Raw genomic sequence first — 20,983 nt, forward strand, 5'->3', positions numbered from 1 at the left:
AAAAAAAAAAAGATAAAAAAAAGAAATACAAATATATATTGTATGCATATGGAGAGATCCGTTTACTAAAGGCCCTTGCCTTGGAGCCATCTCTGTCTTCTGGCTTCCCTGAGGTCTCTGCCCAAGGCTGGGCTCCTGCAAGAAGCCTTTCCTCCTCCTTTAGCTTGGTGTCTTCCTTCGATCCACCCCAAATGGATCTTTTTTGTATGTTATGTCACCTCCGTTAGACTGTGAGCTCCTTGAGGGCAGGGGCTGGTTTTTGCTGTTGTTTGTATCCCCAGGGTTTAGTGTGGTCACTGGCACGTATAAGTGCCTAGTAAATGGTTGGTACTACTGACAGACTAACACTAAGAGTTTTTCTTGGATCCGTGAACCTTTTAAAATACTTCATCTTGTTCTCTCTTTCCTTAGCAGTGTCACTTTTCACTCCTTTCCCATAAGTTTCCTTTGCTGTGCTTTGTCCATTCATTACCATTGACTTTTCCTCCTCTGTGGTCCTGGTTATTTATACTCTCGTCTGCCATTTCTGTGTTTGTTTTTTACTAGTGATCTTTGTAGATTTCTTTGCATTTTTCATATTTGTGCCTTGATTACATTATAGTATTTCATTACATTAATGTTCCATGGTTTATTTAAACATTTTTCTGTTGTTGATATTTAAGTTGTCTACAGGGTTTTGTTTTTTAATTACAAAAATACTGCTAGGAAAGTCTTTGAACAGTTAGCTTCCTCCCACCCCCAATAACACTTTCAGGGCATATTCCTGGAAATAGAATTATTGGGTTAATCAATCAGTCAATAAACATTTATTAAGAATCCGCAATGTTTCAGGCATTGTGCTAAGCACTGGCTCAAAGAGTATGATGATTTTTTTTTTTTGCCTTTTGGAGGGCAGTTGGGGTTAAGTAACTTGCCCAAGGTTACAGGGCTAGTTATTTTGTGTGGGTGTTAAGTGTCTGAGGCCAGAACCGAACTTGGGTCCTTCTGACTCCGAGGCCATTGCTCTACTCACTGTGCCACCTAGCCGCCCTCAGTATGATGATTTTGTAACTTCTGCAGCACACTGATTACTTTCCAAAAACTTCAGCAAGTTTGTGATTGTACCAGCAGTAAAGAAGTTTACCTGTTTGTCCCCATTTTGCCACATGGAGCCTTGTTGCTTTTAATTATTGCTATCAGTTTGATGCATCTGAGATGATACCTCATTGATTTCTTTGATTTTTAATGAGGTTGAGGATTTTTTAAGTGATTATTAACAATTTGGCAGGGGGTGGCTAGGTGGTGCAGTGAATAGAGCACTGGCCCTGGACTTAGGAGGACCTGAGTTCAAATCTGGCCTCAGACACAGTGAGTAGAGCAATGGCCTTGGAGTCAGAAGGACCCAAGTTCGGTTCTGGCCTCAGACACATATTAGCGGTATGACCTTGGGCAAATCACTTAACCTCAGTTGCCCCTCCAAAAAGCAAAAACAAAAAACAGTTTGGCAATTAGGTGGCACGCTGGATAGAGAGCTGAAATTGAAATCGAATCCAAGTCCAAGTATGGCCAGAGACACTTTGTAGCTGTTTCACCCTAGGCAAAGCCTCTTTTTGCCTCAGTTTCCTCATCTTTAAAATGGGGATAAGAATAGTTGTTGGGAGGATCATATAAGATCATATCCATAAAGTACATGCTTAGTGTCTGGCACATAGTAGACATTTGATAAGTACTTGTTAAATCTAATTCTGAAAAATTTGTGCTCTTGTTTGGAAATTGTTTGATCATATCCTTAGCCTGTATTTGTCCAGTATAGACTTGGAGTCACCCTAGTGAGTTTTTTACATTTCCTTATCTATTTTAAATGTCAAAAATTTTTTTTGGTATTATTTACCATCATAATTTTTTTAACCTGTTGGTTTTTTCTTCTGTGTTTTTTTTTTTAACTAACAGTCTTCAACAAACACAAGCATTTAAACATGTGGAGAACAAAAATAATTATATATGAAACTATGAACTTCTGTTAAATAGTGTTTTTTAAAGTATAAATGAAAAACATATTAAATTTAACAAGTTAGTAATAATTGCCCAGTTTGTCTTCTTATGAATGTTTTTTTATTAATACTCTTTTCATAACAATCACTTCCTACTAATCCTTCTCTACTTTCCTTTTAAAGACTTCTTACCCTTGTAACAAATAATAGTCAACAAAACATCAGCACATTGAACTGGTCTGAAAATGGGTGCCTCATTCTGTCCCGATCCTCCACTTCCTCTCCAGTGAGAGTAATGTTTCTTCCATCTTCCCTCTGAAGTCAGAGCAGGTCACATCTTTCAAAGTCTGTTTCCTTTACATTATTGTGGTTGTTGTGTAAATTATACGCCTAGTACATGAACCGGTGCCCTGAGAGGAGGAATATTTCATCTTTTGTGTCCCAGAGCTGAGATTTATCATTGCAGTTAATTTGAAGTTAGCAAAAGATCATATTCCTCAGCAAAAACAAGACCCCAAAAAAGTAAAATGAGGATTGAACAGCTCTGTTCCCCATCATTTATCATTGTTCTCTCCACCTCAAACAGTGGTCCTGTCCCTTTAAGCTTTCTTCCCTCTTCCCTTTCCTTCTTTTCTTTGGCACGGGGAACTCTTGGGTAAGGAAATCCCTTCTACCATTGCAGGTCAGCACACTTCTACCACTTAAAGACTTAGATTATTGAGAGGTTAAGTGACTTGCTGGTATGTATCAGAGGTGAGTCCTGAACTAAGGACTTCTGGCTTCAAGGCCAGCTTTCTGTGCACTGTGTGGGGCTGCCTTTTTCCCTCCACCCGAGAAGACCCTTCTTGTCAGCCTTAACTATTCTTGGCAGATACACACACATCAGTATCTGAGCTTTCATATTCCTGGCCTCATTTCCATAGGATTGTACCGCACTTTTGTATTCATCTTTTATTACCTGCTTTTGCTTCCATTTTCTGTACATATCTTTTTTTTTTTTTTGAGGGGGGAAGGCAAGGCAATCAGGGTTAAGTGCCTTGCCCAAGATCACACAACTAGTAAATGTGTCAAGTGTCTGAGACTGGATTCGAATTCAGGTCCTCCTGACTCCAGGGCCAGTGCTCTATTCACTGCACCACTTAGCTCTCCCTGTACATATCTTTCTTAAAAGTTGATTGGGGGCGTGGCTAGATGGCACAGTGAATCTCTATTCACTGGCCCTGGAGTCAGGAGGACCTGAGTTCAAATTCAGCCTCAGATACTTGACACACTTATTAGCCATGTGACCTTGGGCAAGTCACTTAACCCCAATTGCCCTCCCCAAAAAAAGTTGATTGGATAATTCCATGGGTATCCACATTGGCAGCTTTAGACAGTTACACTTTTCTGTTTAATTTGCCTTCTCTTTGTGTCTTAAGAATTAGATTTTTAAGAATTTCCCCACCTTTCCTGACTTTACCTTACCTTACCAAACTTTGAATGGAAAATATATACATACATACATTCACACATATATATGTGTATATATATATATATACATATGTGTGTATGTGGATAGATTTCATTAAATATTTTCCAATTACATTAAAATTTTTTTAACATTAAAAAAAATTGAATTTCAAGTGCTCTCCCTCCTTGTCCCTTTCCAACCTTTTGAGAAGGTGAGGATATATTCATTTACATGTGAAGTCATACCATACATATTTCCGTACTATGTTGCAAAAGAAAACACACACACATACACACAAAAAAACACCAAGAAAAATAAATTTTAAAAATGTATGCTTCAATCTGCATTCAGAATTCATCAGTTCTCTTTCTGGAGGTGCATAGCATTTTCATCATGGATCCTTTGGAATTGTGTTGGATCACTGCCTTGATCAGAGTAGCTAAGTCTTTCACAGTTGATTGTTGTTGCAATATTGCTGTTACTATATACAGTTTTCTCCTGGTTCTGCTCACTTCATTTTGCATCCATTCATGTAAGTCTTTCCAGGTTTTTCTGAAATCTTCCCACTTGTTATTTCTTATAGCACAATAGTATTTCGTCACAGTCACATACCACAGTTTGTTCATCTAGTACAAAGGTATAAGGAACAAGATATTAGAATCATCCAACACTACAAAATTTCTTTTTCTTTCAAAAATTTTAGGGTTTGTACAGAGAATTATTGGGCACAGTAGAGATAATTAGGATTTTCTCTATATTTTCCCCACAAAGCAAATACTTTGGAAATGGCTTGTTTTTGTAGTAATCAGAAAAATAAAAGTTAGTCTAGGTATAAAACTTAAATAAGTTAAACAAAAAGTAAAAACTTAGGTAAGTAAAACACCTAGGTATAAAACTTAAATAAGTATATAAAGTTAAGTAAAAAAAAAAAAAAACTAAAACAGGATTTATTGAAAAATATCTGAAGTCACAAAAAACTGAGCTTTGGATGGTGAGAATAAGAAGAAGGCTACTGCTTGCAAATAAATACAAGCCTGATCCTTTTTATAGGCAAGAATTCCTCTCTCTCCCTGCCCCCCAAAATCACCTTATATTAAATAGGTGCCAATATTTCTCATGAGGAAAGGGGAAAAGCAACAAGGGACAGAGACTTTGAGAAAGGGGGTTTGAAGTGTTCCTTCTCTAATAAGAATATTTATTTCTTATTAGAATATACTTATAATTAGGTGAATTATTTGGGAAACAGACTCTGTAGATATATGCACATGTATTAATGCACTGATATCTCATATATATATTTTGAACATTAACTGATTGTTTTTAAACGACTCCTTCAAAGCAGGACAGGTCTTGAAAATTTAGCAAGAAATAAAGTTTATAAAGAAAGTTAAAAAAAAAAAAGAGAGAGAGCTCCAGCCCTTAGGGTGCTCACATTCTGATGGGGGAGGCAACATCTAAATAGCTTGGTACACAGAGTGCAAAGAAGGTACTCTCAGAGGGGCTGCTAAAAGCCAGGGTGGGAGGTGGGAGCCTTTGACTATGGACAGCCTCCTACAGAACATGGGGGTTTGGATGGAGGCTCAAAGGAAGCAAAAAAGGTAACTTTTAAAAAATTAATTTATTTAATTTAATTGTCAACATTTCACTTCCATAAGCTTTTGAGTCTTAAATTTTCTCGCCCTCTCTCCCCTCCCACTCCCCAAGACGGCATGTAATTTGATAAAGGCTCTACATATACGTTCTTATTAAACACATTTTCATATTAGTCATGTTGTAAAGAAGAATTAGAATGAATAGGAGAAATCCAAAAAAAGGCAGAGTAATTTATCTAACCCATACCGACATAGGGAGACAGAGAGGTCTTCAGACACAGGAGACAGACAGGCCAGTGGCATTTGGGCAGGAGCATTCTAGCAGCCAGGGAAAAGCAGTGCACTAGGGCATGAAGAGGGCCCAGACTCATACTAGGATATGCCCAGACCCATGCCAGGGTACCACACTGGCACAGGTGCCAGCTTTACTGCCCACGACTCAGTCCTAGTCAAAAATCAAGGATAAATTGAGAAGGCAATATGTGCTTGGAGTACTTTTCACAGTTAAGTAGACCCTGGACTATGTACCTAGAAAGGAGGGAGTTCAGAGGCATGACTCAGACTTCAGCAGAGTAGTGTCTTAGATCCAGACTCTGACCCCGCAAAGGAATGACCGGGGCAGGATTTCTCAGGCCAAAGGGGAATCTACAGTTGGGCCACTTTGAGCAAAGAGCACTTTCCATCTGGCTAATGGGGACTGAACCCAGCAGCATCTGCCTTTGCTTAGACCCAGATCAGGAACTTGCAGAGGTCAGACCAGGAGACTTAGCCCTAGATCAGACTATTCACAAGCAAAACTTCAAAGATAAACAGCTTGGATCCAAACTCAGATGGAATTCCTACAAGAGATGAAAAAGTTTTTAAAAAATGTTTTCATAAGTGGAATGAGAGGGCTTGAGGAAAAGAAATGAGAGTTATGGGAGGAAGAAATGGAAAGAGCTTTAACAACTTAGCACGTGAGGTACCAAACCTTGAGGTGGAATCAAGATGTTGGAGTGAGAAGAAGCATTTTTTGTCTAGCTCTCTCAACACCTCCTCCACCACAACCTAGAAAATATTCCAGACCAATTTCTGATCAGGAAAGTCAAGAAGAAGTCACTGAGTCATTTTTCCAGCCCAGAACAGCTTAGAAAGACAGATCTGTGGAGGCTGGCCAAGAATAAAGCACAGTGTCTGTGGCAGCAGTGGCAGGACTGGGGGCATTCCAGCTCTCAGGATGGAAAGAGAATCAGGAGCATTAGGGCAGAAAGAAATCCCAGGGCACTCAGGAATTAGCACTGGTATGTGGAGGGGGTGTCATGGCAGCCTTGTCACCCACAGATCCAGGGAGAAGAGGAGGGGCTGTTAATGAGCACAAAATGAATTCCAAAAACTTAGTGATGTGGCTCTGAGTACAGGAGCAGAATGGAGTTTCATTTCTATCCTTTAGTCCAGCACATAAGCCTGCAGTAGAAAAACAAAGGTAGGGAACCAGGACCCAGGGGGAGCAAACAGTTCAGTTGCCCTGAACCTGCAGAAACCCGCAGCAAGCTAGGAGTGACAAATCCATCAACAGCTTACTGAAACAACTACAGAAGCCAAAACCTGTCGGGCACTTGCAGAGCTCAAGCCAGTGGGCAGCAAACAGATCTCCCTGGATTACAGCACTCTAGAAGCTTTGAAAACTTACAGACCCCCAGACCGAGCGTGTGAAAGCAGCAGAAGCTCAGCTCGGACACCCCTCCGCCTGCTCTCCTACCCCCCCCCCCAAAGGTGATCAAAAGCCAATGCTAACATAAAGTCCAAATCAAGGAGTACGCTGGAAGAATGAGCCATAAAAGAAGCCAAACCTGAGCTACTGTGCTGACAGGGAAGCTCAAGACAAACACAGAAGACCGTGACTTGAAAACACTTACAGGTGAAGCCTCAAAGAAGAATGCAAAGGGACACAATGTGTTACTGAATATAGTGTTCCCAACACCCAAGGATCTGACAAAATCTGCCTGAGGGCAGAGGGGAGCAAAAGTCGTCTGGCCAGTCAAGTCAAAAAGTGTTTCTTAAGCACTTACTAAGTGTGAGGCACTGTGCCAAGCACAAAGTATACAAATCCAAGTGGAAAGAAAAATCCCTGTTTTTGAGGTGGCCAGGATCACATAGATGGAAGCTAAAAAGTAGAAGGTGGAGAGTGCCAGTAATTGAAGTAGGGGCATGGTAGAGAAAGTCCCGGGGAGATGTTCCAAGAGTTCAATTTGGAGAGGAGTGACTTGGACCTTCTCCTAAAAATAGAGGTCCTAGGTAGACCTGGGCAGTCAGAATGCCTCGTTCCAATGTGAGAAGTGGTTCAGAGGTAGACTGAGTGTCCAAAGTGAATAGACTTCTGTGGCATGGTTCCTGAGATTTAGACCAGCATCTCACACTATATACCTTCATAAGCTCTAAATGGATACATGACCTAGATCTAAAAGGTCGCATCAGAAACAAGTTAGAGGAACAAGCTAGGAGATAACCTTTACAGCGACAGATATGAGGGGAATAAGTCTTGACCAATTAAGGAAAAGAAAGGATCGAAGAAGGATGGATGGTTTTGATGACATAAAATGGAAAGTTTTTTTAATAAACCAAATCATTATAGTTAGGATTAGTAGGGCAAAATATTTTCCCAGAAGTTTTTTTTTTTCTGATAAAGGTCTTTTATCTAAGATATATGGGGAATTGATAAAGGTATATAAATAGGAGCCATTCTTCAATAGATATATGGTTAGAAAGTTAGTAACATAGTTTTCAATGCAAGAAAACCCAGATATCAACAGCTGTATGGGGGGAAATGCTCTAAGTCACTAGTAATATGAGAAAGGGATAGGAAGTGGACTTGTAATTTCATTGGCATGGGGCACTCTGAGATAAGGAAATGCTACCAGGGTAGGTAGGCACGATGTCTGTAACTAATCTTAGGCTTTAGAGTTTTGATAAACACAATGACTCATAATTCTCAAGAGCCTGTGATGAACTGTACTATCCACCTTTGGACAGAAAAGTGTTGGACTCCTGGCTCATCCTGGAAGAATGAAACATACTTTTTGGATGTGGCTAATTAGAGAATTCTTTTTGCTTGACTGTTCAGATTTGTGACAGGTGTTTTTTTTTTCCCTCCCTCCAGTGGGGATGGATTGGGAAGTGTGAGGGAGAAAGAATTGATTCTTATTCATTGAAAAAAATTTACACTTAATCTTTGACAGTTGCCTAGAGCACTGAGGGATTAAATGATTTGCCCAGTATTACATAGCCAGTATGTCCTAGGAGGGACTTAAACCCTTAAACTTATTTAAACCCTTCCTGACTTTGCAGCCAGTTCTGTGTGCACTGACATGCCGATCACTGTTGGAAAGATTGGAAGAATAGGCACATTAATGTACTAGTTGTACATTAATGCACAAAATTAATGTTGGAGCTGTGGTTTGATCCAACCATTTTAGAAATGGTTTAATTTTGAAAAATTTAATTTCAAAATTTTAATTTTGAACCATACCCCAAAAGTCACTAACCTGTTCCTTTTCTTTGATTTAGCTATACCACTAGTAGATATATACCCCATTAGAATTCCAAGAAAGAGTGAAAGATCTAAAAAGGACAAAAAATATTTATAGCAACAGTTTTGTAAAGTGGTTGGTGATCAAATGGGAAATGACTGTACAGTTAGGATATATTAAGCATATAGTAGGTGCTTAATAAATGTTTATTTAATGAAGTTACAATATAAATGCAATGGAATGCTGTTGGACTGTAAGAAATGATAAAAGGGATAGATGCAGTGAATCCTGGGAGGGCTTGCATGAACTTAAGCAGACTGAAGAAACAGCCCAGAAGCACAACTTACACCATGATTAAAGCACCATCAAGGAAGACAACTGAAAGAAAGACTTAAGCACTATATAACCACAAGGACCATTCATAAATCCTGATGCCTGATCATGAATCGCTTCCCATCTCTTAGTAGAGAGGAGATAAAATAGAGAATCAGAATGAAACAGTTTTCAGGCATGGCCAGTGGGAGGATTGCTTTTCTATATGTATTTGTTACAAAGGACAGCTTTTATTTGGCAGGAGAAGAGTTATGAATTTTGAGAGGGAGAAAGTGATCCCCCCCCAAGAAATAATAAAGAAAAAAAGCACAAGAGAACAGAAGGCTGTTTAGAAGGGGACAGACAAACAGGACATGATTGGACTGTTGAATTTGAAATCTACTTTTGTAGCAGTCCATCTAGGATACTCTGCCAGAAAACAGCTGGTACTCTCTTTGGGTTCTAGAACCCCTACTGCTGTGCTTCCCTTTAGGGGTTAATTAGTAGAACACAATTAGCCCAGAGGCATTTGCTATTGTGGCATATTAGGAAAGGTAGCTACAATAAAAGCCGTTCTATACAGCTAGGTTGTGTGTTACCACTGATACTCACCGTATCTGCGAAAAGAATGGGCTTAAATTTGAATACAGTGGTAGTAGTGAGTGACCAAGCCAACTCATAGCTGGAAAGGAAGGACCCCAATAACCCTTCCCTCCGGGAGTTGTCACAGAGCTCCTCAGATGCAGCATCGTTGCTGGGCAGGTGGTTCTCCTGGGTTCCTGAGGTCTGTTCTCTTTGGAACTGAACTCTCAATGACTGGGACTAACTCTCTTTTGATTCAATAACAGGTCTGCTTTCAGCTGCTAACATTCCCACTCCTGGAAAGGCTTTAGAGTGACTTGTGTGTGAAAATGATAATGATGCTTACGATAATAACAAGAGCTAGTAATTATCTAGGATTTTAGGGCTTGCAAAGCACTCTGTGTATGTTATCTGTGTCTTTCTGGAATGAGTGTCTCTGATACTTCGGCTGTGCCTTGAACTCTCCTAACACGATTCTCTGACTGCTGGATGGGATGTCTCCTTCCAGGTGAGTGGCTCTGATATGAGATACCATCAGTAAGAGGTTCTTAACCTGGGGTCTGCCACTCTGTAAGGAGTCCATGGATAGATTTCAAGGGTTTCTTTGTTTTCACTTATCTCAAAAATTAAGCATTTCCATCACTTATTTTAAGATATGTCTTTAAGAAGGGACCCATAAGTTTCAACAGACTGCCAAATTATACAACAAGAGGTTAAGAATAGATGACTTGAGTTATAGCTTAAAATTCTGTGCTTCTGCATCTGGTGCAAAGTCCAGCACATAATAAATAGCTACTCAACAGGTATTTTATAGAACACACCGAAACCCCCAGCACGGAGAACCAGTTCTTTTCTATTCTTCCACCTTTGTAATCTCTCCTATTGTTCCATATGAAAGAGGAGCCATAATCTGCTTCAATATTTCAGGAATTGGTAACATTCAAGGATGTGGCTGTGGACTTTACTCAAGAAGAATGGAGGCAGCTGGACCCAGCGCAGAGAGACCTGTACAGGGACGTGATGCTGGAGAACTATAAGAACTTTGTCTCTTTGGGTAAGGTCAATGTTCCTCTGTAACTCAGACTCGCTTTACTGGGGTGTCTTTGTACTGAATTTGTTCAAGATTGTGGAGTATCCAGAGTGCTTGGTCATTTTTATTCTCCTGGTTTTCAAAAGACAGAGGAGGAAAAGTATGAGCTGCACATCAGTGAGCTTGCTGTCAATTCCTGGAGGGATTCCAGAACGTATTTTTAAATAAATGGTTAGTAAACATCTGAAAAGGTAGGTGGTGATTACAAAGAATTAGCATGGTTTCATCAGGAATGGAGAATTCTAGATTAACTGTGCTTTTTTCTTTTGGTAAGACTACAAGACTAGTACATTAGGGAAGTGCTGAATATAATTGACCTAGATTTTAACAGAAATCTTTCTTACTATCCTCATGGACAAGTAGAAAACTAGGTAGACTTTGAGTATCTCGATCCAAAGGATAGTTAGTCATTAATGCTTTGGTATCATCTTGGCAAGAGGTCTCTAGTAAAATGCCCCAGGCATCTTTGATGTTCAACATTCTGTTAATGATTTGGGTAAAGGCTTATCAGATTTTCCAATAACACAGAGCCTAGTCAGGGAGAAGGGGTACCTGGGGCATGACAGAGTACAGATCATGCCAGAATGTTGGGCAAAAGCTAATTGAATGATATATGAGGGATAAATTTTAAATCTTATGCCTGGGTTCAGAAATGTCAGCTTCACATAAGTGAGGTGGGGGAAGACAAGATGGATGGCTCTTTTTTCTGAAAAAGAGCTTGATAGAGGTCAGCAGTGTGATGCAGCAGTCCCACAATGCACAATCTGTCTGTGACTGCATCAGGAAAAGCTCAGTGTGTAGAATCTAGGAGATGGTAGCTGTGGTACTCTGCTTGAGCCAGACCCTGTCTAGAGCATTTTTTTAAATTCCTAATAACTTATTTTAAGAAATAAATCTCCAAAATTGAGCACCCAGAGCAGGGTTGTTTGGATGGCAAAGAGCTTCATGTCACCTAAGGGACTGGTTGATGGAACAAGACATGTAAACTGTGAAAAAGAGGAGACTTGGGATTGGGAAATGGGAGAGTGGGACATAGTGGCTGTCTTCTAACAGATGAATGACTTATCCTATGGAGAAAGATGAGAATTTTTCTGCTTGCTATGTAGGGCAAAACCAGAAGCCATGGGTGGAAACTGCAGAATCAGAGTTTGGTTCAAGATAAAGGAAATGTCCTAACAATTAAAGCTTCCAAGGAATTCCGTGGAGTTCACATATTCTCCCTCACTAGATGTCTTCACACAATGTTGGATGACAACCCATTGGGCATGTCATGGGTGGGATTTGGTATGATTTAGATTAGATGGTCTCTGTGGTCCTTTCCAACTCTGAGAGTCTGCGATGCTCAGAATTCCAAAGTGAGTCTGTGTTCCTAACACTTTCCATGTCTTTTCATGTGATTAGGGTTTCCAGTTTTTAAACCAGATGTGATATCCCAGCTGGAGCGAGGGGAAGGACCATGGACATCAGAGACAGAAGTCCCACAAATCGTTTGTCCAGGTACATAAGTGAAAACCAGGTAGATAGGAGTCATTCCAAACAACAGTTGAACTGCTCACCTTTGAAATGGACTAGATCTCTTCTCAAAGGCCCCACTTTGGTGGAGGAAAAAGGGCTAAGGCTGCCAAGGATAAGGAAAGTCCCTCATATGCCTTTGTTGTTTAATTTCAACAAGTCAAAATTTATTCACCAGAAGTCATTTTAGCACCGCAAATCCTGCTTGGGTTATAGTAGTCACTTTTTAAATGCTTATTGATTGATCAGTTGGTCATTTGCCATGGTTTTACCACCTTGTAGGAATATAGCACTAGACTGTACCCTGAGAACAAGTCTAAAAAATTATGAGACATTTTCATTCCTTGCTATAATTTTACATGCTCCTTGCAAAAATAAGTTACCTTACCCATATAACAATTAATTATCAATACATGATATGTCTGTGTTGTGTTCAAAATGTTGGGATTTGAATAGTTGGGGATAGATGAGTAAGGCATTCTTAGCAAGGGAAATAGAATGAAAAAGACAGCCAGGGATAGTCATAAAACACTGGCTTTGGATTCACACGCCCCCTCTGACACACAGGCCAAGTCGCTTCATGTCTCTGCTTTAGTTTTCCCATCCTACAGTACGCTAATGACACCTAATATGTTGATTGTGAGATTGAAATGAGAGAATGTAAGTAAAGCACTTGACAGAGTTTAAGCTGCTAAAGCTTAAAACTGCCCGAAGCCTTTGGTACATCCTGTAGAGGTACAGCTGCTATTATATGTTTATTCCTCATTCAGTCTAGAAATCTTATGGATAAATTAGATTAAGTTTAGCCTCTCAGTGTGCCTGTTACACACTTGGGTTATGCAACTGTGGGCAAGTGGCTTTACCTCTGGGCTCCCTAGGACTGTAATTTGTCTGACTTGCATTAGAAGCAGTTCCTTCACCCGGGAGTTCCCTGAAACGATGACATAACAGGTCAAACCCTGGTCTAATTCCCAGCCTGAGTGATTTGTTCATCATCAGACCTTAGTAGTTCTCTTGTTTTTCTTTTTCAAGATCTCTCCAAGTATTATTTAATAGTTTCCTGAATTTTGCAGAGGTTGATATCAGGCTTTATAGTCTGGAATTTCCAGCATCAACTTGTTTCTATTTTCTGAACATTTTAAGCATTTTTCTCTTGAATCACTAACAGTAGTTCTCTAAATGCATCTACAAATGCTTTCATTACTCTCATATTTAAGTCATTTAGGCTCTAGAAGCTCTTTTCCTAGTTGTTCACATGTCTTGGGCTTCAGTTCTCTCTTAACAGTATTTATTTTCCTTTTTCCAAATGGGTAATAATTTCTGCTCATTTAGGAGTCAGAGTCAAGAACTTAATATAAGCATTTTCCTTTCTCACAGTAGAGAGAACTGCAGGTTTTGATGCTTTTTTCGTTTCTTTCAGATTCCATTATTCAGAAGACAAGGTGTGAAAACTTGGACTGGATTCAAAAGCAGGACTTTTCTCTGGGAGAATCATCTAAGGAGATAATCCAAAAGAATTATCCCTGGTCTTGCAAGTTGGGAGGAGCATGGGAATGTGATGTCAGGCAAGAGAAGCAGAAGGGCAACTGGAGTAGACAATCCAAGGAACTTTCAATATTTCACACAAAAACTAATGATGAGTTGAATATTAATGAATGTAATACATTTGGAAGAAGGTTTAGTCTAGCAACAATCATTGTTCCAACACAGAGGGTTCCAATAGGAAAAATTCTCCATAAATATGATACGCTTACTAAGAACTTCAAACAGTTTTCAGAACTAAATAAACATAATAGAATGCCCTATTCTATTTGCAAGTATGGTAAATGCAGGAAGCCCTTCACTTACCACTCAGACCTTATTCAGTATCATAGAATACATACTGTCGAAAGACCATATGAATGTAATGAATGTGGAAAATCCTTTACCAATAATTCAATCCTTAGAAATCATCAGAGAATTCATACTGGAGAGAAACCTTATAACTGTAATGAATGTGGTAAAGCCTTCAACCAGAGAGGTCACCTTACTGAACATCAGAGAATTCATACTGGAGAGAAACCCTACATCTGTAATGAATGTGGGAAAGCCTTCAGTAACAACTCAATACTTAGGAGTCACCAGAGAATTCATACTGGAGAGAAACCCTACAAATGTAATGAATGTGGGAAAACCTTCAACCAGAGGGGCCATCTTAATGAACACCAGAGAATCCATACTGGAGAAAAGCCTTTTGAATGTGCTGAATGTGGGAAAGCTTTTAGTCATAGAGTATATCTTACTTTACACCAGAGAATTCACACTGGAGAAAAACCATATAAATGTAATGAATGTGGGAAAGCTTTCAGCCAGAGGGGACACCTTACTGAACATCAGAGAATTCATACTGGAGAGAAGCCCTATATCTGTAATGAATGTGGGAAAGCCTTCAGCAACAACTCAATTCTTCGGAATCATCAAAGAATTCATTCTGGTGAAAGACCCTATAAATGTAATGAATGTGGAAAAACCTTCAACCAGACAAGACATCTTATTCAACATCAGAGAATTCATACTGGTGAGAAACCTTTTGCATGCACAGAATGTGGAAAAGCTTTCAGTCATAGGGTATACCTTACTCTACATCAGAGAACTCATACTGGAGAGAAACCCTATAAGTGTAATGAATGTGGGAAAACTTTCAGCCAGAGGGGGCATCATACTGAGCACCAGAGAGTCCATACTGGAGAGAAACCCTACATCTGTAATGAATGTGGGAAAGCCTTCAGCAATAACTCAATCCTTAAGAATCATCAGAGAATTCATACTGGAGAAAAACCCTATAACTGTAATCATTGTGAGAAAGCATTCAAACAGAAGAGGCACCTTACTGACCATCAGAGAGTTCATACTGGAGAAAAATTTTTAAGACGTTTGGAAAGAGGGAAAACTTTAAGCCATAAGGCCAGGCTTGCTCTACAGAGAATTCATGCTGGTGAGAAACCCTTTGAATTTAATGAATGTGGAAACACTGTTAACCAGAATGCAAACCTTACTCTACATCCAATAATTGATACTGGGGAGAAACCCTTTGAACATAAGGAATCTGGGAAAGTTTTGTTCCAGAAGGGGCACCTTATTGAACACCAGAAGAGCCATCCTGGAGAGAAACTCTTTGGGTGTAATGAATGTGGTAAAAATTTCAGCAAAAGTCTCCACTTGATTGAGCATCAGAGAATTCACACGGGAGAGAAAACTTTTCATTGTAATATATGTGGGAAAGACTTCAGCCAGAAGGGTCACCTTACTGAACATAAGAGAATTCATACTGGAGAGAAGCTCTTTGAATGCAGTGTGTGTAGGAAGAGTTTTAGTCATAGGACATCCTTTATTAATCATCAAAAGATTCATTCTGGAGAAAAACCCTATGAATGCAATGAATGTGGAAAAGCTTTCAGCAATAACTCAAGCCTTTGGAATCATCACAGAATTCATACAGGAGAGAAACCCTTTGAATGCAATGAATGTGGGAAAGCCTTCAGTCAGAGGGGACACCTTACTGAACATCAGAAAATTCATACTGGAGAGAAACCCTTTGAGTGTAATGAATGTGGTAAACACTTCAGCCATAAAACATCCTTTATCAATCATCACAGAATTCATACTGGAGAGAAACCCTATGAATGCAATGAATGTGGAAAAACCTTCAGAAGTAATTCAGTCCTCAGGGATCATGAACGAATACACACTGGAGAAAAACCCTTTGAGTGTAATGAATGTGGAAAAGCTTTCCGTCAGAGGGGCCACCTTGCTGAACATAGGAGAATTCATACTGGAAAGAAACCCTTTGAATGTAAAGAATGTGGGAAAGCATTTAGCACCAGCTCAACACTTAGGAAACATCTTTGTAAGCATCTTTCTAAACTCTAAGCATTAAAAATGAATATTGAAGCCTATAATAAGGCTAAGGGATAATGTTGGCATGTGCTTCAAAACAGACATCAGAGACTTTATGCTGGATGTTAACTAGAGATGCAATGATGTAGGAAGAATTCTCATTGCTAAGTACTGGAGAGTCAATATGTCACTTTGTCACTAGGTACAAAGTTGTTTGGTGCTTTAGTAGATCAAAATGACTTTGTTTTGCTTTATACATCCAGTAATACATGTTAACTGCCATCAGGCAGCAGTAACATAGTGTTAGTCAGTACGGCAACTTGTGCTAATTCCAAACTAATCCTTAAACTACAAGATTTCCAAAAGAATCTCTTTAATGAAAGCATTAAGGTGTTATTTAAAAAAATAATAATTTGCATACCTTTGGAATAAAGGATTTAAAGATAGTGGGGGAATTGCCCAAGATAACTTTTTGCCTGAGATATGAAAATAACATATGAAGCATCTCATTTTTGGAAGTTTCTCTAAGATTTATATTGATTTACCTTTGATGTGAATGGGTCCAGTTTATAGCTACTACTGTTTTGTATTTTGGTCTTGGGTAGAACTATAGAATGTCATAGCTGGAAGGCCCTCCAAAAATCATTTAATCTTACTTTCCCATTTTTTGGAAGGGAACAGTGTAGGTCAGGAAAAGCAGAATAAGGATAAAATTCCAATTTTTAAAAATTCAGTTTCCTGTTGCAAAGGCACATGAGAAATTCTTGGAGAGTTCAGTCTGTGTGTGTGTGGTGGGGGGAGGGGGTAGGTCAGGAAGCACAGACTACCTGGGCAAAGCTGACTCTAAAAAGAAGATATCAATGGAAAGGACTGGTGTCACAACTTGGGTCGCTGCCTTTCCACATGATTGTGACTAGCCTTATTAGACTATGGCATAAAAATACCAGGTTAGACTCTTCATGGGCTCTGAGCTATTTCAGGTTACCGGCACATTGACCTACAGACATCAAGGTGATGAAGATACAAATTCCAGATGTTGAAGCAAAGTCTTTATTACCCCTTAGGTGCCCCTCTTATTTCTCTCTAAATCATAGAATCATATTAATTAGAGCTGGAAAAACACCTAGAGATCATATATAACAACCTCTCACTTTATAGTTGAGGAAGCTTAGGCCTTGAAAGGGGGAATCACTTGCCAAAGATAATATAATTAGTAAGTGGCCGAGGTCAGGTTCAGACCCAAATGTTATGACTCCGAATCTTGTGCTTTTCCCCACTGTGCTCCCTGAAAATTCCTCCCCAATGCCTGCTTTGTATGGAGTCATTAGAATGCTGGCCTTGGAGCAAGGAATGGCTGGCCTTGAGTCTCCGCTCCAGTGTTTATTAGCTATTTGACCATGGGCATGTCATTCAACCTTTCTGACTCTGCTTATCTATCAAGTGAGAGAATACTTGCAGTACCCATTTCCTAGGGTTGTTGTGGGGCTTAAATGAGGTCATATATGTAAGATGCTTTGCAAAATAAGATCTGTCAGTTATTGTTATAAACCATAATCGCTTGCTCTGTTTATATACACTCCAGTTACACAAATAAACCTTTTGGTCCAGTTTTGTCTTTTATTTTGATGCCAAAATTCCACCTAATCATAAATGTCCTCGTACCCCTGGAAGTAATCATCTATAGTTATTATCCCAAGTTAAGATCTGATTATCTCTCTGAGTGAATTTGACTTGAAAGATTTTGTGTTATGCCTATTTTTACTATCCAGATCTGGCATTATTGTTGGATGATTTGCTAAATTAGTCTGGATCTATAATAAGGATTTGACAGAATCCAACATAAAGCTAATAAGAATGAATAGAGGTGACTATTCCTGGAGTCTACTTCTGTGCCAGTGGTATAAGTAAGTACCTAAGTGCTTTTATTAAGCTAATGGAGCACGCTGCTGATCATGGTCCCCAAACTCCCCAGGAATGGAGCCTTAGAAGGTAGTTTCTTATACTTTTAAGGTTTTCTACCTATAATAGCTGCTAAGAAAAAAAAAAAATCAGTGATGGAAAGGTTTGGAGAGGGGAAAGTCTTTTCCAACATTTTTTTGTCTCACACCTGGACATTAAGGCATGAGGTCTCCTTATTTCTTTGTGGTATTATTCTTCAGTCAGCTCCGATGTCTTTGTGCTGCACTGGAATCCACAGGGTCAAGAAGAATGGAAGCTCCTTGAACTTTAATTTTATCTTTCCATTCTCAACGTTACTTCTTTGCCCTTCATGTTTCTTCCTCACCCCAAACTTTTGTGCCTTTAATAGGTTGTTCCTGACCTGGCTCTTATTATCACACCTTTCCTGTCTTCTTTTGTATGCTTGTGTTGTAATCTCACTGTTATCACTAGTTTTTTTCTGTTGAATTTGTTAATGAGCCACTCCCAATTGACTGGCGGCTATACAGAAAGAAACAGGGCCATTGCAGCTTTACTCACGCAGTCAGACACACCAACAGCAAATGAATTTGGAATGTGTCTTACAAATGAGCTATGGGTACATGCTACAAAGCAGCTGGTTACATCAAGATGTATTAAAAGGAATGTTTATCACCCACTAGATGAACAAGGAAACAGCCTCTTGAGTGGGACAGGTATGATAAATGGTATTCAGAAGCAAAGGGAAAAACATAGGTTTGAATTAGAATCCATGAAAGAAAGGATTAAATAATTTGAAAACATTCTTTACAATCCCCAAAGTACCCAACTATCTAAAATTTACCCACCTTTACCAAAAGACTCCACCAGTTTCCCAGTTTCTGTGTTCCCTTTCAAAGTGCAAGCCAAAATTCTCCAAGGAAAAAGCCCTGCGGAGCCTAGCTTGATCAGGACCTATGGTTTCAAGCCCTGGAAGCTTGAAAGATTCCAATCTATTCCTAAGGAGTATTCCAGCCTCAGGGAGGATCCCATAGGCTTTGCTAAGCAGTTCTGACTAACCCTGCATACATACAGACCCAGGTATCTATCTGTATCAACTCATGGTAGTCTCAGTTGGGAAAGGAGAGACTAGCAGTTGGTTCCAGAAAGCACCCCAGAAAACACTGAGTGACGCTCCCTACCATCCCAAACACTCAGCATGACTAGGCTCTAGGGAGGGCTGGCAAAGGGAGGGGGATGTACAGGTGATAACTGTCATCCTATGACTCCTGTTAGAATAGTTCTAAACCCCTCTGCCTTCCTTACTTCCCTCCCCAGAGTTGTGTGTCTCAGTTGTGGGGATTGCAAATAAGACCACTGTAGCCTGTTTCTTAGAACCACTCTCCTTTATTATTGGAGAGATTAGTGCCTTTCACCCTTTTGTCCTTTAACCCCTTCTGACCATCCAGCTCTTAAATAAGTTCCCTTCAGCTTGTGGACTTAAGAAGTTACTGATGTTGCATCAGTTATCAATGCCCCACCTATTGGTGTGCAGTTAGCTCACCCATCTGATTTATTCAGCTCTGAGAAAGGAGAGAATATAGTTGGTATAAGCACATTTAATCCTGCCATTTACCCATCTGAGATGGAAAGTGAGAACGAGACTTTGGAATATGACTTTGGGATGCTATGGAAACATCAGTGCTTCCTCGCCTCCTCAGGACAGTCCATTAAAAATCAGAAGCAGGTTTCCCATCTGTTAGACTCTTTACTGCTTCCCCAAGGTGTAGCAGTAATTAAAATTCCAGGACACAGTCCCAGAAAATGTGGAAATGACTTGGCTGATTAAGCAGCTAAAATGACAACTCTTAATTCCTCAAATTCCCCATAAGCAGGGTCTTAGTAAATCCATCTCACTCTGAAGGCCTGCCTAAGACTCCTAGCCTAACAAAAGAAGATATAGCCACTGCCCAGAAAAGAATGCTTATGACAAAGCAAGATAAGCTTCAAAACCAGGGATGTAAATTTGATAAAACTATGGGTCTGTCCAAATGGACTTATAGTACTCCCTAAGAACATATCCCTCCCTATAATGGAACACCTTCATTCATTCAGCCATGGGGGACCTGACAAGCTAGTGGAACTAGCTCAAAAATATTGATGGGGAAGTTTTCACAGAGCTGCTGTCACCACCTGCCCTAAGCACAGTGCATCCAAGTCTCTCTGAAGCCTGCTTGTGGCCAGTTTCCTCTCCCCTATGCACACTTTGAAACTTGGTAGATCAACTTTGTTCAATTGCTACCTGCCCTTGGATACAAATATGCTTTGGTATGTTTTCCCAGTGGGTGGAAGTGTTTCTCAGTTGTACTGACAGCCTCTGGGGCAGTAAAAAGCCTCTTGGAAAAAGTCATTCCATTGGGGTTGGGGTGGGGGGTGGGGGTTCTAAAGAGATACATAGTGATAGAGGTAGCTTCATTAGCTAAGCTACTTTCATCCTGGCCACTTACTTAGCATCTCTGTCCTGTCTATCACTTCAGTCATCAGAAATGGTTGAAAGAGTTAATGGGATACTTAAAACCTCCCTTGCTAAGTTCTCTGAGGAGCCAGGTATCTCCTGGCCCAAAGCCCTTCCTTTAGCCCTGCTAAGCCTTAGGTCTAGACCCTTTGGCTCCCATAAGCTCAGTCCTTAGGAGACAGTAACAGGACACCTAATGCCACTGTATGTGTGGGTGGGAAGCATAACAGCCTTCCTCGTACAATGCTGCATTGAGTTGGCTCAGAAGATATCAGATTTACCAACTTTGTCTCACAGTCCCATTCTTTAGAAACTCCAACAGAGATTCAGACCCTGATGCAAGCCAGTTACTGGGTCTACTGGAAATGTCATCTTCGAAAACACTCTTTGGAGCCAAGGAGGAAAGGCTCCTTTGAAGTCCTGTTCTCTACTCCCACCAAAGCTGAACTCCAGGGAGTAGAGTCCTGAATCCACTGTCACATCTCAAAAGGGCAGTAGCTCCCACTTGGATTTCAGAACCCACAGGTGACCTGACCCTCAAGATTAAGCAGGGACAGTAGCAGCTGATATCTGAGGTGGACAGCTGTTCCCAAGACCCCAGGATGAGACGACAACAGCTGATATAGATCACCAAATGTAGCAGCAAGCACCCCAAGCGTCCTCAGGGTTTGCAGCTACCACA

The 20,983-nt window shown here is 40.0% G+C and overlaps 1 protein-coding gene across 2 annotated transcripts in view; it reads left to right on the plus strand.

Moving 5' to 3' along the window:
* Window positions 1-17,500, plus strand: part of LOC138161817 (zinc finger protein 420-like) — a 30,856-nt gene extending 13,356 nt beyond the window's left edge. The window contains exons 4-6 of one of the 2 annotated variants that reach the window (XM_069088764.1): window positions 10,340-10,466; window positions 11,904-11,999; window positions 13,435-17,500. In XM_069088764.1, the coding sequence (XP_068944865.1) occupies window positions 10,340-10,466; window positions 11,904-11,999; window positions 13,435-15,923 (2,712 nt within the window). In that variant the 3' untranslated portion in view covers window positions 15,924-17,500. The remainder of the gene's footprint in view (window positions 1-10,339; window positions 10,467-11,903; window positions 12,000-13,434) is intronic. The other variant, XM_069088765.1, reaches the window with a different exon arrangement.
* Window positions 17,501-20,983: the final 3,483 nt, after the last annotated feature.

Source organism: Petaurus breviceps, unplaced genomic scaffold (assembly GCF_028583685.1).
Source record: "Petaurus breviceps papuanus isolate PSGF00001 unplaced genomic scaffold, PetGlider_PUasm1.0 185, whole genome shotgun sequence".
NCBI lineage: Eukaryota > Metazoa > Chordata > Mammalia > Diprotodontia > Petauridae > Petaurus > Petaurus breviceps.